General features: G+C 40.1%; 1 protein-coding gene across 5 annotated transcripts in view; it reads left to right on the top strand.

The window, feature by feature from the left end:
• Nucleotides 1–9,261, top strand: part of AKAP11 (A-kinase anchoring protein 11) — a 56,407-nt gene extending 47,146 nt beyond the window's left edge. For 3 of the 5 annotated variants that reach the window (XM_088139482.1, XM_007425832.4, XM_088139483.1), the window contains exon 13: nt 6,478–9,258. In XM_088139482.1, coding sequence (XP_087995608.1) covers nt 6,478–6,627 — 150 coding nt within the window. In that variant the 3' untranslated portion in view covers nt 6,628–9,258. Of the gene's footprint in view, nt 1–6,477 lie in introns of all 5 variants that reach the window. The other 2 variants (XM_088139485.1, XM_088139484.1) reach the window with 2 other exon arrangements.
• The last annotated feature ends 15,370 nt before the right edge of the window (nt 9,262–24,631 follow it).

Raw genomic sequence — 24,631 nt, 5'->3', positions numbered from 1 at the left:
CATTTACCTAGGAGTTAGTTCCATTATCGAACTCTTCTTGCCAAGAGCACGACTTTCCTAATTGTCAACCAGAGTCTGCCTTTGTGTAACTTAAGCTGTTATTCTGTGTCTTACATGCTGGGACAACAGAGTTGAGACACCCCCTATAGGCATTTGAAAAATGCTATCACGCTTCAGTCATCTTTCTCAAAGCTACCCAGGTTTTTAAGCCCTTGATCATCCTTGATGTCTCTTTTTAACTATTCCAGCTTGTCTGAGTTCTTTTTAGTGTAGTAGCAAGAATAGGATATAGTGCTTGAGATGGAATCTGACTAACACAGAAGAGGAAAAGAGCTATTACTTACAATGGTTTGGAAATTGTACTTCTTTTAACGTAGTTTAAAACTAAACTTGGTTTCTTGCAGCCACATCATGCTTCTAACTCAGTTCTGCTTGTGATTAACTACATTTCCAGTAGTTAATCCCTTTGCACCTTTTTTTAACCAAGCCGGATCTCCCCCATCCTATATTTTTGCAATTGAATTCCTTTTCCTAAAGGAAGAACTTTGTATTTGGCTCTGTTAAATTTCATTTTGTTATTTTTACTCTGTTTCTGTAGCATATCAAAATCATTTTGATTTTTGTTTCTGCTTCTGGAGTCATAGCTATCCTGCCCAATTTTGTACAGTTTTCAGATTTGGAGATCTTTATCCAAGTCACTAACAAAAACGTTGAAGAGTATTGATCCTGAGCAAACTCTTAAATGCAATGTCTCACTCAAATGTGATGAAGAATTATTGATGAGCATTAATTGGCTGGGTTTGCACAATACTGCTAGATCATAAATCTCTGCTAACTGAGCAGTTTCTATGTTCACAGAACAGAGAACTTCTGCATGCCCAAATAAACCATATTATAGCTTAATACGATGCTGTAACTAATGAAACGTGGGCCTCGTACCATGCTGAACCAAAACCGTCCAGCCTTATTTATCATCTTGTGTGAACCCAGCCTTTGATTCAGCCATACAGATTGGGGGAGACACTTTCCTTGGCCAGAGCCACCAGAAAACCCTATTACTGATCAGCTTCACAGATCTTAATGGCAGATCTCATGCTCTGAAGCCCTGTGGAGATAGATCCTGGAGCATTACGCAGCCCTGTTGGTGGTGGTTTGCATATTTTTTTAGGAGTTTCTTTTTCGTTTGGGACATATTTTATGGCATGCTGCCCAGAGTCACTTTTTCGTGAGATGGGCAGCCATATAAATTTGACAAACAAACAAACAACTAAATATAACTGCTATATTGCATCTGATTAATAATATTAATACTTATATTATACTCTGTTAGGAAAAGTTCCAACTATCCTGCCTGTCTGCCTGCCTGTCTGTCTGTCTACCTACCTACACACATCCACCCACACACAATTTATTCTTGGCCGTCCAGCCCATTTTCCTCTGGGTGGAATATGAACATAAAACTATAAAGAACTCATTTTGGCATCTGTGTTGAGTCTGAATCTAGAAATGCTCACAAGTCTATAATAGAGCGATACGACTGATTTTGTCTTTATCATCCTGATGTCCCCCTTAACTTTCATATTTCAGTTTGCCAAATTGCAAATTTTCAATATCACTTTTTTCATTGGTAAGCAAAGCTGTACAGTCATAATGCATTTCCTGGGGTATTTTTTTAAAAAGGTTCTTCCCTAATTTCCTTTAGGTAACAGGTGATGGCATGGCTAATTTGCCTTTTGCACTAAAAACGGCTTGGTTGATTTGAATGTTTCCTTCAACTTCATTGTATTCTTATTCCTGTTGCTTACATTCTAGACAACAATTCTTGTAGCATATTTATTTCTGCTATGTTTTCTGTCACATCAGCTACACTTAATTCTGGTGTCTGTTACCTTTTCAGTGAGAGATCTCCCTGAAGCACAGCTTAGCCTCCTGTTTTAGTGTTCAGTGTTTAAGAAATCCATCAGTATCGAGAACCCATAATGGAATAATTTTTATTATTTCTACTTACATTTGTATAAATAGGTACCATACAACAGAACCTGAAGATGATAGACTGTGCATCTTTGTATAATTCTAGAGCAAAAAAAAATAGTTGAAGGCTTGATGATTGTCAGATGAAGATGTTCATCTTCACCAATCTGCTTGGAAATATCAAACAGTGTTTAAAGCTATTCAGATATATGTGACTTTGAATCTGCTTACATTTTCTTTGTACTGAATGGTAAAATGCTTCCTATCTTCCACAATATGAAGATATTTTGGAAGAGATTGATTCTGCAATATGATCCTTTCATTGAGTTCATCCTGAAGCAGATAATGACCTCATTGTGATCTGAGCTTTGTGGTCTTTTCAGAAAAAAACTTTCCTTCCAGGTACTTGCTTGTTTGTACAGATCATATTCCACCCACAATTATGGACTGCCACATCTAGATATGTATGAACTCACAGTCCATAATTAAGCAATGTTATTGTCCACCAAGTTGGTCTGTTCCGAATGCAACTCATTAGAAGCCATTTTGGCTATCCCTTTAGGCAGTCTTTATTTAGCAACTTCAAGTATTTTTACAGAATCATGTGCAGCTACTATAGTATTCAGCCTTTTAAAATGTCACATCGAAGTAAAATATGTTGACTAATTCGTAGGTGAGTCAGAGACCTGCTGAAACTTTTGTGAAATTGTGAAGCAGTTCTGAGTGATCTTGGACCAGGCACTTCTCTCAGCCCTAGGAAGAAGTGGGGCAGTCGCCAGGAGTCAAAAACTGACTTGAAGGCAAAAATTTGAATTGAATTCTGGGTGCTATGAAGTCATCTTGCAGCTGTGAGCTTGGCCACCTGTGTTCTGGATCCATGCTCCTCCTGGCTGGTCAAGACCTCCTGGGAGGTGGCAGGTAGTTGGGCCCAAACGATGGTTGAGGGAGGAGGTGCTTCCGCCAGCCTTGAAAGAGGTGGTGGTGTGCCCCCTTCTCAAAAGGCCATCCTTGGACCCGATTGCCTGGATAACAGGCAGACTTTATCCAGTCTCCAGCCTTCCCATTGTGCGGAAGGTTGTTGAGAGGGTAGTTGACTTTCAGTTGCAGAGGATCCAGGATGAATAAGGTTATCTGGACCCTTTTCAGTCTGGGTTCATGCTGAGGTATAGTACAGAGATGGCACTGGACACACTTGTGGATGACCTGTGGAGAGCTCGGGACGGAGGTGGTGCAACTGTCTCGGCCTTCCTGGATCTCTTGGTGGCATTCAGTACCATCGACCATGGTATCCTTCTGGGCTGAGCAGCAGGGATTGGGAGTGGGAGGCACTGTTTTGCAGTGGTTCTCCTTCTTCCTTGGTGGCTGGTACCAGTTGGTGTTGGGGGGGAGGTCCAGCCCTAGGTCCCTACAATGTGGGGTGCCTCAGGGCTCAGGTCTTTCTAACATCTATATAAATCTGCTTTTTAACATCTAAACATCTTTTTTAACATCTACATAAAACTGCTGGGGGAGGTTATCCATCGGCACAGGATGCAGTATCATCAGTATGCTGATGGTACCCAGCTGTACATCTCCACCCTTAGCCAGATGGGTGATGCCATCTTGATGCTGGCCCAGTGCCTGGAGGCTGTGAGGGCCTGGATGGGGAGGAACAGGCTGTGGCTGAACCCTACTAAGATGGAGTGACTTTGTGGTTTTGGCCCCCCTGGTCCAGTGACATGTTGACTCTTGATGGGGTAGCACTTCCCCTGACAGAGCTGGTGTGCAATTTGGGGGTTCTCCTGGACTCGCAGCTCCTGTTGGATGAGTAAGTGGCAGCAGTCCTGGCTAAGGGGGGCCTTTACATAGCTACATCTTGTGTACTAATTGCGACCATTCCTGGACTGGAAGGCCTTGCTCCCAATCACTCCTGCCTTGGTCACTTCCCGGTTGGACTACTGCCATGCACTCTACGTGGGGCTGCCTTTGAAGACCACCCAGAAGTTTCAGTTGGTTCAAAATGCAGCATCTTGCCCAGTATTGGGCGCCTCTTGGTTTGCCCATTTAGCACCATTGTGTGCAAGCTGCACTGGCTCTCAGTTTCTGGGTACAATTCAAGGTGGATATCACTTTTAAGGCCCTACATGGCACAGGACCAGACTATCTACGGGAGCCCCTCTCCCTGACAGTATCTACCCATTCCACTAGATCAGGTAGAGTGGGTATCCCCCAGGTCCCTTCCCTTAAATGTTGCCATCTAGTGGGGCCTAGAGAGTGTGTCTTTTTCATAGAAGACCCTGCCCTGTGGAACACCCTCCCCCTTGATATCTGCAGACTCCCACCCTCTTAACCTTGCATAAATTGGTGAAGAGCTGGCTTTCTCCCCAGGCACTGGGACAGTAAGGTTGAAATCCGGGGATTGAAGAGATGAATGGGTATAGTTATGGCCACCTGGTGTTTTCTTTTTGTATTGATTTTTTTGTTTGTGTTCTTATCGCTGTTGTTAGCCGCCCAGAGTTGTGTGCTACAAGATGGGCAGCCATATAAATCTTTTAATAAATAAATAAATAAATAAAATGTGTCCCTTGCTGTTTTTAATTTAGTCAGAATGCATAGGCAAATCTGTCTCCAGACCACATTGCTAACTCTTTTCTTGGCCTGGGCTCTACGTCTTTATCAGTTGAGTGGTAAGTTCAATTGCTTACAATTTAACTTTTGCCAGGGGGATGCCTTGACATTAAGAAAAGTTCTGTCTGCTTAATGTTCAGCTTTTTATTTTATTTATTTGATTTCTATAACCGCCCATTTCAACAAGTGACTCTTTTAAACCTTTTTTTAAAAAGCTCTTCAAGGCACTGGGTCTACAGCAAGTGGCAGATCTGGCTCAGGTTCAGAAGCTGAACAGATCAGGCCTGGCTCATACTTGAATGGGAGACCATTTGGGCTCCAGGCCAGCCTGGGAAGTCAAAAAAGCATCCACAAAGAAGGCAATGCCAAACACTTACATTGTGTTCCCAAGAAAAAGAACATGGATGTATCTTTTCAGCGGGAGTTGAGTTTGGCTTGAAGAAAATTTCTGGAGCTCTACCGCGACAAAATGGGAATCTGGTTGCTAGGTCATGAGCTTTGTTCATTGGGGAAGGATTTGGAAGGTCCTTCTAGGACAGGACTGGGACATTGGCATCCAGGGCCTGGGGATAAGTCACTGAGACAGAACAATCCAGAGAAAACCCCTGTTCCATGACCATCCACCAGCAGCCTTAACGAAATCAAACCAGTTATTCTAGATTATAAATAAGGATTGAGGAAAAGTGTCTGACTTCTGTGTGCAACATGCTGTGATACTGACTTAGTTCTCACAACTAATGGGAACTTGTATATCGGACTGTTCCCCAACATAGAAGCAGTGCTGATTAGCAAGAAGACTAGTATGCTTTCTTGTTCCAGATGCTCAGTTTTTAAAAAAAATATATTTATTTACCTTTTCACTATTTTGCTTGGAAGGGTATTCAGTTATCACACTTGCATTGGAAGTAGGTTACTTGCATATTTGGGAAATAAATTTAAGATGCATGGAGTTAGCATTTAGGGCTAGAAGTAAACTTGATGCAATGAGATTCTCAAAAACCCACCAGTGTCGCGCCATTGACATCTGAGGAAAAACATTTTTGTTACTCTTCAGAAAAGGACACAGGAACAATAAACTACGATGTGTTGGGTCAAAAGAAACCTTCAGATGTTTCAAAATTCCAGTTTTCATTCCAGATAACAAACAACTTTCCCCTCCCTATCATACACATGTGTTTTTGTTCAAGCTGCTAGACAAGGAAAAAGCTTCCTCAGACCCTTTGAGAAGAAAAGTGTTTGAACTACATAAGCTTGGCTTGTAGTTGGAAATTTTAATTTCTGTGTTGTGGATCTTTACGCTTCCTAAATGTGCCACTCTGGAGTCAGTGGTTTCCACTGACAATAGAGTACATTTACCAAAGCAACCACACTTTATGTCATGGAACGATGGAAAGGGAGATATTTTAGTACTGTACTCATTTGGGCAACCGTTGAATGCCAGTTTATTCAGGACTGTTACCAATGAATTGATTTGTGCACAAAGTCTTTAAAAAAAAAGCAGTTGCCTACTACTCACACAATCATGGCCATTAGAACTCTTGGAAATGTCTCTCTGAAAAGCCCATTTAAGGAAGCGATTGGGAAGAAAAATATCTGGTTTTGGGAGTACCTTATTTTTACATGTGAAAAAATAGAAACTTTTCTGATGTCTAATTAATACAGTGGTTGCACTTGCTAAGTCTTAAAGACAATGAAGACATTTTCTTGGGAGAGGGAAAGACTAGAACAAAGAAGTCCAAATACGGGAGATGATGCTCTCCAGCTTCCTTCTGTAATTTTCTTTTCTGCGTATAGGGCGAGGCTTATCCTAAACTTGGGCACTGGTATGGTCAGCTATCAGATATTAATCTGATTTCTTAATCCCCCCCCCCCTTTTTTTTCCTTTTCCTTTGCTTCTAGCTTTCAAAGACATTACAGGAGAAAGGGTGGAAAGTAGGAGACCTCTTCCAGGCAGTCCTGAAATACTGTGAAGCCATGGAGAAGTCTGCTGATGGGGAGAGAACTCTAGAAAGCAAAACACTATTTGGGTGGCTTCAGGAGCATGTCTGAATGGCCAGAAAAGTTTCTGCTCGCTTCAGCTCCTGAATCCTTCTGGGAAAAAAAGAAGAAGAAAATGTGTGTTAACTAGCAAATGTAATGTTATTTGCATTGTGAGAAGCATTAGGCTGAAAGTAAATATAACTGTACTGTCAAGTGCTTTGTGAAATGTTGTATGCTTTTTATCCAGTGTGTATAATTGGAAAGAGTATCTCCACATGGTCTGTGCTCATGAACATACAGCTCTGCTCTGTCCAGTCTTTTGCAGTGGTGAGAAGAATTTGCTTTCTGTGATGTATGTTTAATAAGGATTCCAGCCAAACTAGGACAGGAGTTGCGTATCATCTCAGTCTAGTTCATGTCTTTGTCCCTGTGTTTTGTCCTTGCAATTTTTCCCTGCCTCTTTCCTTGGAACAAGCTCCAGGGGAAAACTTGGTGTTCCGTGAGTCCAGTGTTAGTTAGCTACTGTCTTTTTCTCTGAGGACACTGGGGCCCACAGATGTAATCACTCGTTTCTTTGCTGTTTCCATGAGCTTCAACCAAGCCCTGCTGATCAGGATGAAGAGGACCAAATTAGATTGGAATTCAGGTAGGGGTAGGGGTAGGGATCAAAGTGTGGATTTCATTACTTGGACCAATGAAAGAGAATACTCTTTATTCCCAAATGAAGGGTGGTTGAAGACCGTAATTCTCAATATTAAATTCTCATATTGGTTGTATCTGAAAACGTGTGCTGTAGATTGATGTTCTGCATCACTATAATATTTTAATACTTTAGATGCCAAAATATATAGTCCCTCCAGAATACATTTTTCTTCCATTCTGTAAAATACTCTCTTCATAAAACAAATAGCCACAAAGGAATAAAATAGTTTAGACCAGTAGCTAAAAAGTTCAGTCTTTCAGTCATTGTGGCTCTGGTTTATAGGGTGATGTCAGGAACATATTTAATGTTGTGTCTTCAAAATATTGTCCCAAGACCAATGTTGCATCTTTATAGATCTCTCTTTTTTTTCTTTATGCAACTGCATTCTGTCAAAATAGATTGAAAACACAGCAGACAGGAAACATTGGCGTAAGACATATCAGCATTACAAAGTAATTTTGGAGATAGGATTCCAGATTGATGGAATTCCTCCACTTTGTAATGTGGATCAAGCTGAAATAGTGTCTACCGGTGTGAGTAGAAAAGAGGAAGATATGTTTCCCTGAGACCATATCAGTGCATCATTCTTTGAGGGAAAAGCACTCAATATTTGAACCTTTGAAGCTGGAGAACAGTGCTGTAGGTTGATTGTTGCACTCTAGAAAACAGGAACTTTTTTCTGTTTGCTTCTAGTAGGGATAAAACTCTGCATGCTGCACAGGAAGCAGAAGCCAGCATGTTAAAAAAACTCTCGCAAATGAAGAGGGAGGGAATGGCAGGTGGGAGGTGGGCTAAGTCTGTGAAGATGAAGGAGCTTTTCCAGGATTCTTCATTGAGATTGGTGTTGCAAAGGAAGAATTGGTAGAGGTTCCAGAGGCAGAAAAAGGTTGAATGATGTGCCCTATTCCAGTCTTAACAGCAGGCTCAAAAGTTAATGGTTGAAGCTGTGAAACCACTGTGTGCTGTAGTTAACATGCCTTGAATTGCTTGGTTCTGCTTTTCTTACTTGGTTAGTACAGAATGTGGAATTTACCTGTCCATCCAGGAATATCAAAATACGTGTCTGAATGTTGGTCATACGTTGTTTGCTATACGTGTTTCAGGTTTCCTCTGTATAGCAGAGCTTTCTGTTTAGGGACTGTATAATATTCTGAATTGCTCTTGGGCGAGTTTGTGCGTGTGCATGTGTGCGTGCGTGTGTGTGTAGTGAATGAAAGTTGACATGAAGATCTTTCTCTGTAATGATGAGAGTTGGTTGTTAGAAAATGGATGGAGTTAGATATGAGATGTGAATTTCAAGTTGCACTAAACTTGTTGTTTTAACAGTACCTTAAAATAAATTGTATATAAGCAGATATCTGTGTGGTTCAAAATTTGTCTCTTAAATGAAAGCAAGCCTCATGCATGGTGTAGTTAACATGCCTTGAATTGCTTGGTTCTGCTTTTCTTACTTGGCTAGTACAGAATGTGGAATTTACCTGTCCATCCAGGAATATCAAAATACGTGTCTGAATGTTGGAATGCATGGAACTCTTAGACGGGCATTCTTGCCATTTTGGACATTTTGTAAAATACTGCAAAATAGTTACAAAAAACTGCAGACGCAAATCCATTAAATTTAAATATTAAATTTAAGTATTTCTGTAACATCACTTAACAGTATTGGCCCAATATTATGAATTCTTGCTCTTTAGTCTTGTTACCATGCCATGCAAAATTTAGAGATTCCAAATCTTTGGGCAATCTTCTATCTATCTCCCAACAGACCAGCTTATCCAATCCGTCATATTTATACCAGTGCATTTGTGAGACTCTCAACAAATTACAATAATTATTACAATAATTAAGAGCAAAACAATCCTTTAATGTAAAATATCCAAGGTAGGATTAAAACCAGTAAAATTATAATCCATGCGGCTGGAAGTATCAATAAACATCAATCTTGTGGATGGGCAAAGGGCAAGTCTTGTTGCTATGGTGAAAACTAAAAAAATTAAAAGACAAAAGAGAGCAATAACAGGATCCCAAAAACCAACTGCACTTTTGATGCTGTTCTCTAGAGGATCAGGAGTCCTTCCTGATCACTTCCCACATGTTAGAAAATATTGACCCAGGTCTCTAGAGAGGATTGTTCTCTCATCAATTCTTAATTTCACTCTTAGGATCCAAGACAGCTTCTGAAAACAAGTTCTTTGAAAAGACAGATTCTAGAATTAGAAATTCTTAGCTGGATTCTGACTAATGCTTTATTCATGTGGGGGAAGAAAATGTTAGTGGACCAATAAGCTGAGGTATTCTTTTCTGAGAGTTTCTAAGGTTTTATATCCCAAATGAATACTGTTGGGTTCCTTCCCAACCTTTTACTAACTGTCTGGCTGGCCCTACTTCTAAAAGTCTTAAGTAAGTGAAGATGTGCTTGCTCAAAATAAGATCCATAATCAAGTGTCCATATCTGGATTCAGGTCAAGGACACTTGTCTTAATAAACATGAAGCAAAGTAACTGCTTTGCTGGATCACACCCAGGTCTGTGAAGTTCAGCCTTCTGTTTCTAAGAGCCAGCCAGATTCTCTAGAGAAGGTTAAAAACATAACACTGTTTCATCCGAGTTATCTGATAGAATAGTAAGAGTTTTGGGGGAAAACCTTTTTCCAGAATGTTTTTCCAATAGCTCTGACACATACTTCAGAGGGGAGTGATGGTATAAAGTAAAGTTAGTAAGGTTTAAATGTCATATACGATGTAAAATCATATTTGGAAATGATTTTTACTGGAATTTTTGTAAATGGAGTAGAAAACACAGTAACACATACCTCTCTTGCATCATCTGAATCTTGTCAGGTTAAAAATAATGAAGGCGTTGGTGATTTATATTTTAATTTTTACAAACCGCTGAGCTATTGCACATGTAAAATCAATACAAATGTGCTACTTAGGAGATAGTCATCTCCAAAAAGTTAATTTGAAAAAAAAAATGTGATTGGAATTGTACCCAGCCCTTAGGCTGGTAATTAGCTTTGTAACAGTACATTCTCAGAAATATGGGGTGGGAGGGTGGGTGAAGGTGTTCTGAAGGAACATTAAGGACCTTCCCCATCATTGCTCAAAGATATGCCTTGTATGCATCATTGATAATAACCTTGCATACTTTCATTTGTCCCTTTAAAATTCTACTAGCCAGCATTAGCGTGGCTTGTCTTTCTTGTGTTAATTATGTCTGTTGTAAAAAGGTTTTGTCAGTTCATTGAATGTCCCTAAACTTTAATATAAATACATTGCACATGCAGCAATTTTCTCAGCAATAATATTTCAAAAATTCCAGTGCTTATTACATATTTTATTTGGATGATTTGAAGACCAAGCAGAGTCTTGCAATATTTCCATTTACATGCAACTGCAAAGTCATAGCGGTTGGCAACACAGATCTGAGTGGCTGATCTTCAGAAAGTTAAGCAAGGTCCGACTGAGTAGCAGAGGGAAGAACGTGGGAAATCTTTAGGCTACACTAGGAAGTGGAAAAGTATCTCAGAAGAATACAGTGAGAAACACTTCCCTGTTGCTGATCAAGTGATCCGTGAGAAGTTCTTCCTATGCCTTTTAGGAGAGCATGGAAAACTCACATCTTTGCCCAGGTCTCCCAGGTCGAATCTTTTCCCCCAGTTCCCTACTCAAGCTTTGGGTGGATATGTTTTATTGAAGCATTTAAATATTTTAATATATTGTTTTATTATGTATTTTATTTCTGGTTTTGCCATCAGTGCTTTGAGATGCAGCTTGCCTGGCCTGTCTTGGTTGTGCTGTGGTTTCTCCCTTGATAGTTCCTTGATTAGGGTATTGATTCTTCCCTGATAGTTCATCTGGTGTTGTTTCCTGCTTAACTGGATGCTAGTCGCCGGGGAGGATATGTTCAGGGCTTTTTTTCCCTTTTTTGACTTTTGGCTTTAATTTTTAAATGGAATGTAGATGGGGCTTATCTTTATGGACCTCTTGATGGCTGGTTTGTCAGAATGCCAAGCTTTCAGGAATTCCCTAGCATTTTTGGATTTGCCAGAGAAGGAGGAAACAGCACCAGAGGATGGATGGATGGATAAATAGATAAGGATGAAAAGCAATTAAAAGAAGTTGAGTTTAAGTCTGGACCTGCTCACCTGTCTTTATTTATCTATCTATCTATCTATCTATCTATCTATCTATCTATCTATCTATCTATCTATCTATCTATATCTATCTATCTATCTATCTATCTATCAATCTATCTATCTATCTACCTACCTACCTACCTACCTACTTGACTCTCACATTTTGTTACCTAGTCTGGTAACAAATCATCTGCATAAAATCAACCAAGCTCAAAGAACACCAAAAACCCACCAGTTTGACCCGGAGCTATACATATTCTCTGCTATTGGAGACAGAAATAAAAACAAACAAACCAATAGAGCAATTCGAAGAAGGCTTTCAGGAGACTGGTGCTTATCTTTAAAAAAGAAAACTTGTATTTGGAAACTATGTTTAGATAGAAAGCCTAAATACCGCTCTAGCTATATTCTAAATTAGAACAGCAGTTGCTAAAAGAGTTGGTCAGTTGTAGATGAAAAAACAAAGGAGCTCCTGGAGGAGAAATCTTAAGTGGAAAAGCATAAAATAACAGTAAGAAGGAAAAAGTATGTCCATGTTTATGTGCCATATGTAATATATAACATAAGTAACAAGTTGTATTCTTCATATCACTATTGCTTTGATTTGAAGATCAAAACGTTAGGCTCACAGTTTTGAAACAACTGATTAACAAGAATAGGAATTCAAGTTCACTATTCCCAAGGTATCCCAAATCATTCCAATTTCTTCTAATTTTCCCTCCTTGGATCTATCTTCCATTGGGTGCAGCTGTTTGAACTAAAACATGCTGCACCAATTTCCCCAGTCTTGGATGAGCATCATAACAGGATGTGGAGCCAGATGCCTTGAATCTCACTGAAAACCTTTGACAGGCTGTTTATGTGGGCAGATCCGCTAGATTAGCAGGATTATCTTAGTAAGTTTAAATAAATGCAAATATCTTTAATGTGGTTGATCATAGTTTCATTGCCAAGATGACAGCAAAGATAGGCAGAATGAAGTGGTGAGAAATGTGAGTTGACTATAACATCATGTGGTCAAGCTCAGTGTTCTTAATGCAGTTTAGTTCTTTTTATAGCCAACTAAAGGTTTGATCCAAGATAGTGTCACCTTTGCAACTGGGTTCTTCCCGTAGCAGCAGGTATATGAAGAGGCCACATACCTTCTTTTCTCCTGCAAGTTGGAATAAGAACCAAGCTGGGGAGTCCACCCCGCAAAAAATATCTCAGTCTAAATGGAAATCTAACTCAGATCTCAAAACTCTTATAAAAAACATGACAAGCTACTTAGTCTTCCTGATAATAATACATTTAAAGACTTTGGAGCCATTAGCCCTTAGATTGTGAATGGAATCACTGACCACCAGATAACTGATAATACACCAGAAGAAGATGGTAGACCATCCTCCTAGTACCAACATTGAAACAAAGCACTACAGCAATACTACTACAATTTCCCCTCTCTCTTTGGTTGGCAATGAGGGAATCCAAATTGCTTAGGTATCTCAAAAGTTACTTTTATTATCCATGTCCCTTTTTTTTTTCACTTTACAAAGTGATTTATGAAGTCCCTGCCTTTAACCACACAATTATTTCTGTATTATTTTGGATAGAATACTCACTTCCTGTGCAACTAATAAAAATAATAATTTTTATTGCAGTGACCTCAACATTTGTGAGAACCATTTCTGGTAAAAGTAACTCCTTAACATTCTTCTGAGCAAATCTATTATTTTTAACTTGAAGAAAAGCGCCTAGTTTAAGAGTGGACCAAAGCTGACTTTTCCAATCAGTTTTTTATTATTATTATTTGAAAGTGTCCAGTTTTTCAACATCTTTAAGAGACTTCTTGCATGTTAAAAGAATGTTTACCGAAACCTCAATCTTTTACAGCTAAAGGATATATCTAGAACGCTGAAAAAGTGTCAGGAGCACCAGTTCACAAAACCATTGCCATAATACACATTGGATGGAAAGACAAACGGGTTGAAGCTTAAAGACAATTACCTTCTCTCCAAGGCAGAAGATGGTCTGAGACACTATTCCAGAGGCCATAAAGTTGTACCATAAAGCTTCCAGTCATTTTAGATGTTTGCAACAAATTGATGTTACTGAAACACCTTTTTCAAAGAATGTGGATGTCACTGTCAGATCTGTGATGATAATAAAATTTATACTCAGGTTAGGACAGTGATGCCCATACAATGTGCTAGAGCAGAGAAGTCCTAAAAGTTAAAAGTATTAAATAATCAAAGGCCTCTATAAATCTCCTCTGATCTTCCCTCTTGTTGAACAGATCTGCATGGGTGGAACTGAATTGTCTTCTTCAAAGGAGGAGATCCAATTGATGGAATGACTTTCAGAGATTAAAGAAAGATGGTCATCTGGATATAGACAATTCTCACACTTCTACAAACTTAATAATGGCCAATTTACTTTGGTTAAATGTTGGCCTCACTTGTCAGGCTTCTGGGAAAAACCTGGCTTGTAGTATTGGGTAGCCTTAAGTCAGCCTAAAAATTCAGGGGTTGAGCAGGGAGCAAAAACAATATAGGAATACTTATTTGGTCCTTAATATTTGAAGGGGGAAGAAAAATGAGGGGGGAAATAAGCTTTCTCTTAATTCTTCCTGTACCCAGGGACAAGCTGATGTTGAAAAACAAGGCTCCCTGGCAAATGTTGAAAAAGGCCATGTTTTAGCCTAAACAATCACAAAAAGTTATGTTGGAGGGTAAAATCCAACTGAGGAATGATGCTGTTCATATCTAACAGAAAAGCTTCAAAAATAATCCAGAAAAAGTATATTGGACCGTCTCTACTGCTTTGCCTTAAAGCAGCCCAACCCTTTTCACGTTTATGTGTGAACATTAAAAAAAGTTGTAGCTACTTTCAACATTGGATGAACTTCAATTAGTTAATAGCATTTTTTTTTTTTTTAGATTCATGGAATAGTCTGAAAAATATAGGTGGCTTTAAGAAATAGCTGAAAGATGCTGCATCCATATTTGTACAAGGTCCAGAATTCATCTTGCAAAGGATTTTGAAAGCCTGCACAGTTTAATGTGTAATGCCTTTGAGAAATCGAAGCTGATAACTGCATGGGGGGGGGGGGGGTTGTGTGGAAAAGATTGTTTGATTTAGTCCTAGAATATACTTGCTGAATTAAGTTGTGATTAAGTTCTGTCTCATTCACTTGGGCCCAAATTCCGTATCAGTTCTAATTAACCTCTCTTTCAGTTAATTTTCCATAGAGGTTTTTTCTTTTCTTCTTTCTTCTCTCTCTCTCTTTTTTCTCAGTCTGCTCTTCAAAACCAGTGTGTACCATCCCTTGTGGATTTAAGTTTCCATAGTAATGACTTGGCCAGCTAACATTTCTCAATATTTTTGTGTTCCTACTACTATCTCATTCTTGAAACAACAGGGAAAGCATGACTGGCTATGTGGTTCACCAAAGCAGCTGCAGGATTTGCCCACTGAACACCAAGGTACACCAACACAGCAGCTTTTTCTCTAAAAAGCAACTGAAGCAAGTTATCATTCAGATGCTCTGAGCCAGAGCTGAGGCTGGTGTGAATAAGTAAAATGTCAGAGTGCCCAACATTTCTGCTTTATTATACAACATATATACAATAAGTCCAAGGGATCCAATTCATAACTAAATTTAAGCCTGGTCCTCCTGTGGCAATAAGGTCAATTCCCATCTCTCAACAGCCTTCTCTTAACTCAAGAGGCAACTCTAAAAGCTCACATGATTGATCACCATAATTATCTGAGGAAGTGCCATGGCATCTGGATTTGACCAGATAAAATGTTTCCCACTCAGATGTTATCTAGATTTCTCTTTAAAGCATCAAGAGAATGATGTTTCACAGCTACCTTGATCCCACAGCCTAGCTCATCCTATAGGTGGTTGTCCTTTTTGAAAGTGCTTCTTCTCCTCCCCTCCAATAGTTTTTCCAGATTTTCAGAAGGTGTTGGAGATAAGTTCTATCACATTGGTCAGTATCCTCAGCCAGTTGGGTAGGTAGTGGTCTCCTCTTCTAAAATGAAATGATCCAAAATGGCCAGTGCACAGTTTGGACTGTGAGACACACCCTCTCCTATTTTTTGTTTCTCATTCCCACCTGCATGTATTCAGACACCAATATATACACCTGCTAAACATAGGAATCAGAGGTTTTTGTCTATGGTTGGCTGCCTGCAGGGGCCTCTTCCCTCTTTGTCTCAGACATAACTCCCCTTCTTTGCTCAATTTCCAAGTGCATTCAGTGGTAATATAAAGTATTTTTAGCTACACTTCAGGGTGAATTATGCTATTCAGTTCTGTCACTCCTACAATGTTTGCATAGCCTCCCTCTCTTAACAGCAGAACTTTTGAATGTTTCTAGGATAAGTGGATTAGCAACAACAATGCGCCCACAGATTCAGATGGGCACAAACTGGATCCAAATTGTTTCTCTGCTGGATTGCACTCGCTACGGATTGTCATCTTCCCCAGTATCAATGGACACTCCAGTCCAAAGCTGGGGAAAGAATCATAACTATTAAGGAGTATTGACGTTATTTTGCTAACGTCTGAGCTACACATTAAACAGAATTCTAATGAAAGACCATCCCCTAGAATGAAGACAGACAAATTCTTGGTGCTTTGAACTGGAACCCAGTGGAATTCCCTTCCCTTCATGTGGAATCCATTTTGTCCATATCTCTTGCTTTGTAATTATGAATGTTTCCAGGCAATCTATTCTTCTATTATACAGGTATTGCAAACGTGCATTGAAATGAGCAGATTAATTTGGGGGTGTCTGTCTATGCCAACATTTACAGCAATGCATCTCTGCATACATCTATGTCTGGCTTCACCCCACAGGCTGGAGAGAACCCCTTAAACAAGATTCAAAGAAACCCAGTTAATTACCTGAAGGAAGCCATAATAAAAAAGGTTGGCCGGCTGCTGTGGTTCAAGAAGAAGCTGCATATAGAGAAACAATGTTCAAGCCCTCTTGTGTTTCATTTTCCCTCCTATCGTATGTAACAAACTACTTGGCTCCCTCTTCTAAGTGGGCTGGCTGGTCTCCAACGGCCCTTTGTTTTTACAACTGTCAGATTGCTCTCAGGTTGATTTACTCCCATAGGCTAATAGTTTCGCAAAAAAAAAAAAATCCCTTCTGACAAGTTGCTGTACAGAGGACAGGAGGAAGGTAGATTGTTCAAAAGGTCTTAGACATAGCAACTTTATGACTGCAATGGTGTAATAGTACAAAAGGCCTACAAGGGGCTGTATGGCATGTGTTAAAACATGCATAACCCTCTTTTGTGGGGTGGGGGGAAACAGCAGAGGTTAAATGTGAACTATACATTTACAAATTCAGGACCTAGCAGCTCTGCAAACAAAGGAGAAGAATTTAATCAGTACAGGGATAAATGGCCGAGGGATGGAAAAGAAGATTGTTCGAAATAATCTTGTTTCAGTTGGAAGTGAAATGTAGTTTCTGTGCCCACAGGTAGAGGATGATGATAAGAAATCTTTCCCACAGCAGGATTCTGACCATGGTCTGCTTCTGAGTCTTAGTCGTTAGAAGGATGGCAGCAAAATTATCTAAAAAAATGGATTAAATTATCTTGAAGAAAAATAATGAGGAGAGGAAGCAGAAACACACCATCATCGCCCCAAAACTAATGGATGGAGCAGTTGGCTGATTAGAAACACAAGACTATCCCCAACAATGGGTTTCAGCTAGCAATCCCTCACCCTCCCACATTCTCCAAGTTGGCTATAGATTGTTGAAGAACCCTCTGGAACAGAATTATTGTATCATTTATTTTTAAATATGTCAAAATGTGTATGCCATTTATCAAAACCAAATTTTCCTAGATGGATTTACCATACATTAAAATCACAATATGCTTTTTAAAAAAACAAAACCCTAAAACAAGCAAAACAGAACACCGATTCATTAAAAAAAATCTATGCTGACTGCATTTCATATATTAACGTACTCCTTTATTAAAAGGCCCGGGCAAATCACAACTTCAGAATGGAACTACCACTAAGAATTCTGCTCTCAAGGAGTTGCTCAATGAATCTCAGGACTGGAGTACATCTGGATGAAGGGACCCAGGATGAGCTTGGAATTTGGGTAGAAACATGTTGAAGGCAAGCAGGAGACTAGAGTCAGAAAGAGTCAAACCTGCTCATGTATTGCGCATGCAACCCAACAGTTTGATGTCTCAGAAACCATTCAAGAGAGGAATACTCCTATGTTCAGTAGGTAATTATCTTTTTATTTTTACATAGTAAATATTGGTCTTCAAAACAGGCCAGCTGGTTCCATCTGGGTGCACTTTCTCATGTAAGAACACTGGATATAGACGTTAAGAACAGTTTAGCAAGTGTAAAACCACCATACAGGTGTCTTACGACCTGCTATGCTGAGCTATGTCATTGCACTGCTTGACTAAAATTGACTAAATGTCAACTCTGAGAGGGATAATCGGTCATTGGCAGAGAGTGCGTGTTACTCAAGAACAAAGCACGGCTGTTTTCAAGGACTTTTTATAAAATGCTTAACGGATATGCGAATCCGAGGCTTTTGCAAGCTGCATAGTTTTGAGAGTTAATGACAGAGGTGACTCTTCTCAGCTACTTCCCTTAACCACCAAAAACACTCTGTCTGTGTGGTGCCTGGCACGATCCCATGGCCATCCTCCATTCTGTGACACTCAGTTCATCTGGCACCTTCTCAAGAAGCGAGGTTGCACTCCTTGTCCTTTGCTGGACTGTGTGGGCAATTCTTTTTCAGAACATTCAGTCCATCTTCCACGAAAAAGAGTTTTCTTTCTAATTTTCTTTTCCCATTCTCTCTCTCTCGCTCTCATTTTAAACTTCCATTATTTAAGGATCTTGAAAAAACATAAACAAACCCTGTTACCTTAAGACATCCAGGGGAAATGAGCACATGTTGATAATTATTGGTTTTGACTCCACTTTATTCATTTCTGTGGTGAGCAGAATGCTTGTTTATACCTAAGCTGAAATGTAGACCAGGTCATGAATATGTTTTTATGAACATCTGGGTGAAAAATAAAGAATAGTATTTTCTGGTACTGCTGGATTTTGAGGAGGTGGAGATGGCCAAGCAAATGATGACGGTGGATGAAACCAATGGCTCCAAAGTTCAGTTGACCTACCTCAAACAATGGCAATGTTCACCTCAACCCCCTCGAAATGAAATCAGTAGCAGTTCTTTGTGGAGCAGAAATGAGACGGCAGGTAAAGGCTTCTTTTCTGGCTGGACTCAGGTTGGTTGGGCAAAAGCTTTACTCCGGCCAGACCAGAAAGGTAGAGGAAGGCTGACTTATCTTTTTCAAAAGCTGGATTTATTCTATCCCCTTTCCCTTCCCTTTCCATATATATGTATGTAGAAGCCACAATGACAAATTTCACAAGGTCGGAGGTCCCTAACTTACTTCTATGACCAGTGGGAGAAGTTTTAAAGGACAGGAATTGGAGCAGGAATTACCACCAAAATTCGGTGGCAAAATGGCCAGATGTTAGGCTTTTGATGGAGGGTGTGGAGAGCATTTTAAGGGTGGAAATAGAAGAGGTTCGCTTCAGAGAGACCTCCCCCACTTCCCATTTCCATTTTTATTTTTTTAAAAAATAACAGCAACCACAAAACTCAAACCATGCAGTTGGGCTTCTGGCTCTTGACTGTCCATCTCTTTAAAGTAGCACTGGAAAATCAAGGGTGTTGTGAAGACAGCAGTCTAAATTGTAAAAATAATGACTCGTTTGTGCATGGTGCAATTTGGGACTTTTCAGCAGATGGAATGAATAAGAAGTTTCTAAAATGGAAAAAAGTAAAAATTATGTAACTAACCATTTAGACCCCGTCATGGTGCCTGAGGCAGATGCGTCATCCTCCCTCATGGCAGGACTTCGAGTGACAAACGGATTGAAGAGTTGAAGAGAAATCTCTCCCCTGGGGTGGGAGAGAAGACCTTGTCTGCAATCATCCCTAAATGAAATGAGTTCCACTAAGGTTGTTTCTGCATCACGGTTTCCCGAAACTTTGTGAGCAAACTTCAGAGGGCTACATTTGTATGTTAGTCTGATAGAGAAGGCTTTTTTATTATTTTAAAACGTGTTCCATCTTCTCTTTTTTGTTACTAATGTGTTGGACAGTGAGTTATTAAATATGCAGCAGTGTCTGCAAGATGACAAGATGATGGTTATAACTGTGCAATCAAAGTCCTGCCCCCTTTTGTATGTGTGTCAACATCACATGCATGTACAAAGGTGAGGGTACTTTGAAATTCATCTTGCCTTCTTTGACACATGCCTCCCCCCCCACCCCATTCAATGGACACTATGGAATAGGCTTCACTGTTCTCCTATGTTTTCTCATTGCTCTGTTGTGTGGATTTTCAAAATATTATTCAATCCCTGCTATATTTCTGAAGTTTAACTTGTCATAAAGTGTGTTCCAACTCATATATTCACAACTTATGATAAGGGTGATGTTTATATCCTACTTTTTTGGCCTTGGGGCACTCAAACTATGCAGCAAGTCCTTTTTTGATAGGTACTTTTCAACTTTGTATGCAAATGACGTGATTCAGTAGATTTAGGGGTTTGCTATACCTGTGCTCTGATTTGGGATGAATCCAGGAAAATCGGGGCCATTTGAAAAACTCTTTACTCTCCCAAGGTAAGATGGACAGTTTGAATCTGACCTTTCTGAAATAAAGACCTCCAGGTCCTTTTTGTCATTCCAGAGTTTAGTCATGCTGCAAACAATATGGCTCCAATTGTTTGGAGAAAGACAAGATTCTCCTATGTGATCCCCAAGCAAAGTCATATGGAATGAATCAGCTTTATTCTTTGGGCTGGTAAACCCGCAGCAAATAAATAGTCATTAATTGGGGTGGGCACTGATGGATGTGGACAAGACAGCAGCAGAAGCAGAAAAACACCCAAGAAAACACCCAGTATTACATGTTGCCATATTCTCCCAACTCTCTGAACAGGGTCTTTCCCCCTTTGCACATTAAACTGTAACATCTTAAAGGATTCTCCAGTCTTCCAAAGCCAGACAAAGAAAGTTTTCCTAAAAGTAATTGACCACTTTGAGGTAGAAGGAATGTAGCCTGATGCCCTCAACTGTGTTGGTGTATGTGGATTTAAGTCATTATCAAACTCAACTCATTTACTGAATTAATTTTCATGGCATAGGGCCTGGCTGTTTGAGGGACTGCCTGTTTCTAAATGTTACCACCCATCCAGTGAGGTCAGGCAGGTAGGAGCACCTGGGTCATGTCAATTAAACAATGCCCTCTTGAGGGACCCAGGAAGGGAGTGGTCTCTGTTACAGTGCCTGCCCTTTGGAATGATGTCCCCCAGAGACCCATATTGCTCCCACCTTAATTACTTTCTGGGAATTGTTAAAAACCTGTTTGTCCTCCCAGGCCTTGGGTCAGGATGGCCAAGGAGCCTCTTTGGTTTTTGTGATGCTGATGTAGTCTTCCAGTTGGTTATGGGTTTTTTGTTGTTGTTGTTTTTTGTTTAAATGTGTGTTGCTTTTTTTTTTTTTTTTTAAATTATAAGCTGCCCAAAGTGGCTCAGGAGTTGGGAGGAGGAGGAGGAGGAGGAGGAGGAGGAGGAGGAGGAGGAGGAGGAGGAGGAATGCTTCCATATCGTATTGCAGTGCATGTGAGTTACCTTCAGAAACTTCAGTCTGATTTTAATTAGCTTCTGAAACCTTCCAGAACTTTTTTGGAGAACTGAAATCTCAGAACTGTGATCTACTTGCTTTGTTGGTGAACACGTAAGGGTAAAGTAAAGGCTCCCTTGATTTGTGCTCAGCCTTGCTGGACTTCCTAATAAGAAAATAACATCATTTTCAAGTTGAGTAAAAGTTCTTATGACTTCATGGAGAAGTCCACATAATTTTCTTGACAACAACACAGTAATGGCTTGCCACTTCCTTCTTTGGGTATTTTTATTCTTATTTCCCAATAAAAATAAAGCCTACAACCCTGGATCTCCCATCCAAGCACTAAAGAATCCTGATTCTGCTTCATTTTATTTTTCAAAATCAGCCAAGGTTGATTAACAAAATAGATTTATTGCACTTCTTAAAACTGATTAATGCAGTCAGATTTCAAGAGGACCAGTTGTCAGGTGCAATTCAAATAAAATAATGAGACTAGACTTGTAAACTTATAGACTTCAGGTAGGGTGGAGTGGACTGCATAAGTAAGTTAAAAGTAGAACTTCCCAGTTGGACCCCATTTTTTGTGCTTTCAAGTCAGTCTTGACCCTTGGCAACTGCCTGAACTAGTCCCCACAGTTTTCTTGGCAAGATTTCGGAAGTGGTTTGCCCTTGCCTCCTCCTTCCTGGGGCTGAGAGAGAGGGACTGGCTCAAGGTCCCCCAGCTGGCTTCGTCCCTAAGACAGAACTAGAACTCACAGTCTCCTGGTTTCTAGCCTAATGCCTTAACCACTACACCAATTTGCTTTCTATGCAAGGACTACCAAGAGTATATAATTATTATAAAATAAAAAGTACCATTCTTGGCTTGAAGCTTTACTAACTTTATTGCTCTGTATTTACAAGCTAGAACTAAATTTGCATTTAATAAAAGAGAAACTTGAAGGTAAAAAGTGGTTTAATTTAATGATAGCCATTAATTATAATAAGAAAGAACCCAAGTGGATTAAGGAATATGATTTGATTAAGATATATAAAACTAATTGAGTAATTAATTGTGCATGGAAACCTTGATATTGCAAGGTGATTAACAGTAGTGAGATTAAGCAGTTGAAAATCTTTTCAGCTGACTAGAAATCAGAATGTTAAAAGCCTGTAGAAAAATGTTCCCTGTCTTTCGAGTTGCTGTAATTCAGTGAATGGTGTATTTTAAGAAAATCTGGTCAAGCTAAACTTTGGATTCGACTGCAAATCTTTGGATTGATGCAAGGGCTAGAAGGACCAAGGTCGTATGCAAAGAGCCTGAGATCAGACGACGCACATAAAAAGCAGGTGGGGCTTCAATTGCATCACCAGGGCTGCCATCTTGCCTTTCTTGATCACACCCTGGGACATCCGAAGGCTATCCGTAGGCCATTACAGATGTCAGCCATCACATCATTGATGTCAACTGCCCCACCATTGAGAAATGACTAATGCTTAGCCCACTGCGGTGCGTAGGCAACAAAAAGAGAAGGGTTTGAACAAGCATCCATATTGACTTGAAGCTTACGGTTGGCAGGCGTGGTTTTTTGCTCTGTGATGGTTTTTCTAGTATCTGCAATAAATGAACTTACCAAAGTGATGTGTCCTCATATCTTGGCTTGCTAATCTTCAAGTTTGAGAAATGGTCTGGGCGAAACCTTCCTGGGAATCCGTTCTACCTTGTCCCTATTGCTTACAAGACAATTTCAGGTTCAGGTTCGGTATGAATTTTATGGCAAGCTGTGGTTCACCAAGCCCAGAACTGATATCATAAAGGACTAGCCTAGATTTGCACACGTTTCACCTCTCTTGCGGGAGCTGCATTGACTGCTGATTTGCTTCTGGGTCCAATTCAAGGTGCTGGTTGCCACCTTTAAAGCCCTACATGGCTTGGGGCCAGATTATTTGAAGGACCACCTTTTCCCAGTTTCATCTGCCCGACCCCCCAGATCGGGGAGGCAGGGTATGTTACGGGTCCCTCCTGTTAAGGAAGTCCATCTAGTGGGACTGAGAGAAGGGCCTTCTCCGTAGTGGCACCCTCCCTGTGGAATATCATCCCCATAGAGATAAGATTGGCCCCCTCCTTGATGCTCTTCCACAAGACCCTGAAGAGATGGTTTTGCCAGTGGGCCTGGGGATCCCAAGTCGACCTGGAGCCCATCAAATGGCTAGTGCAAATGTATTGTTGTCACCAGGGGGGAGGTGGAGTTTTGTATTTGGGATTTTTATTCCTGTAAGCTGCCCAGAGTCACCATGAGTGAGTTAGGTGGCCAAATAAATAAATAAATAAATAAATAAATAAATAAATGTTTCCAATATTGTTAAAATGCCTAATAAGGTTCTGGGGAAGACTAGGCAGAGCTTTGAAAAGCAGTTGACCCTTCCTTCCTTCCTTCCTTCCTTCCTTCCTTCCTTCCTTCCTTCCTTCCTTCCTTCCTTCCTTCCTTCCTTCCTTCGAAGTATACTGCTGATATGGGTACTGGTATCTTCACGGTTCATTTTTGTTGCTGGACTACTCACCTTTTTGTATTTGGGGGGGTTAAAGAGTTGGGGTGAGGAGAAAACCCAAAGAATTGACTGTCCCTGCATAACCCCAACTGAGTACTGAAATGTTTCTGGGTGGGCCCATAAAACTCAAGATGGTGCCCATCCCCATGCAGTCAAAGGCCCACCCCTTTTCTCACCCCTGGTAGCATGCTCTGTGCTCTATGATAGCACCATCTCTGGAAAATGCACTTGGACCTCAGCGTTCATTCTGATCAACAGCCACACTTTTGATGCGCCCTTCAGTTTGCATGGACTTGGTGTTCTTATCCTTTAGACCTAACTCACCAAGTTACAGAATTTTTTTTTCAACTGCAGCTCTGCTAAAGTAATATCTAAGAAGCTGTTTTTCTATTGTGTTTTAATTTCTGCTCTGAGGTGTGTGAAATAAGGCAGGGCTGAAATAAAATAAATGCCAACTACGGGGGCAGTTCAGTTCCTTCTTCCCCCATTTTACCTTTCCTTCTGCATTTTTTTATTCATGGCAACCCACATGCACATCTGTAAGGTGAGGAATAATGCCAGCTTCCTCTGAGGATCTAAAACACACATTGCAAGACAAAGATTGAAGTTTATCATCATGCTTGTTAATATTTCCTTCAAATTAACCCAGATTACTCAAGGTCTTATTTTCAGGCCTAAGAATTCTAGAAAACGGATGTTGTGTGGGCCAATCCTTTCATTTGCAACTTTTTATTCCCACTGAGTCATCAGAAATTTCCAGTGTCTACCACACCTTTGGGTTTTGCTCATCCAAACCAGACAGTGCTGTATTAGATCCTGTTTATTTGGTTTAGTGTTTTTTTTTTTTTTTTTGCAAAGTTGCTTAAAATTGGACAGATAATTTTTTTAAAAAACATTTGATCCCCTAGGAGATACATTCTATTGAGAAAAAAAATACCCACTATTTTATTCGGTTTCCAAGACTTACAGTACATTCCGCACCATGGTAATCAGCTTGATTGGGAAC

This window comes from Python bivittatus, unplaced genomic scaffold (genome assembly GCF_059951505.1).
Source record: "Python bivittatus isolate LINGU-HERP-01145 unplaced genomic scaffold, Pbiv_v1 ctg000210_np1212, whole genome shotgun sequence".
Lineage (NCBI taxonomy): Eukaryota > Metazoa > Chordata > Lepidosauria > Squamata > Pythonidae > Python > Python bivittatus.
This window is presented reverse-complemented; position numbering and strand designations above follow the sequence as displayed.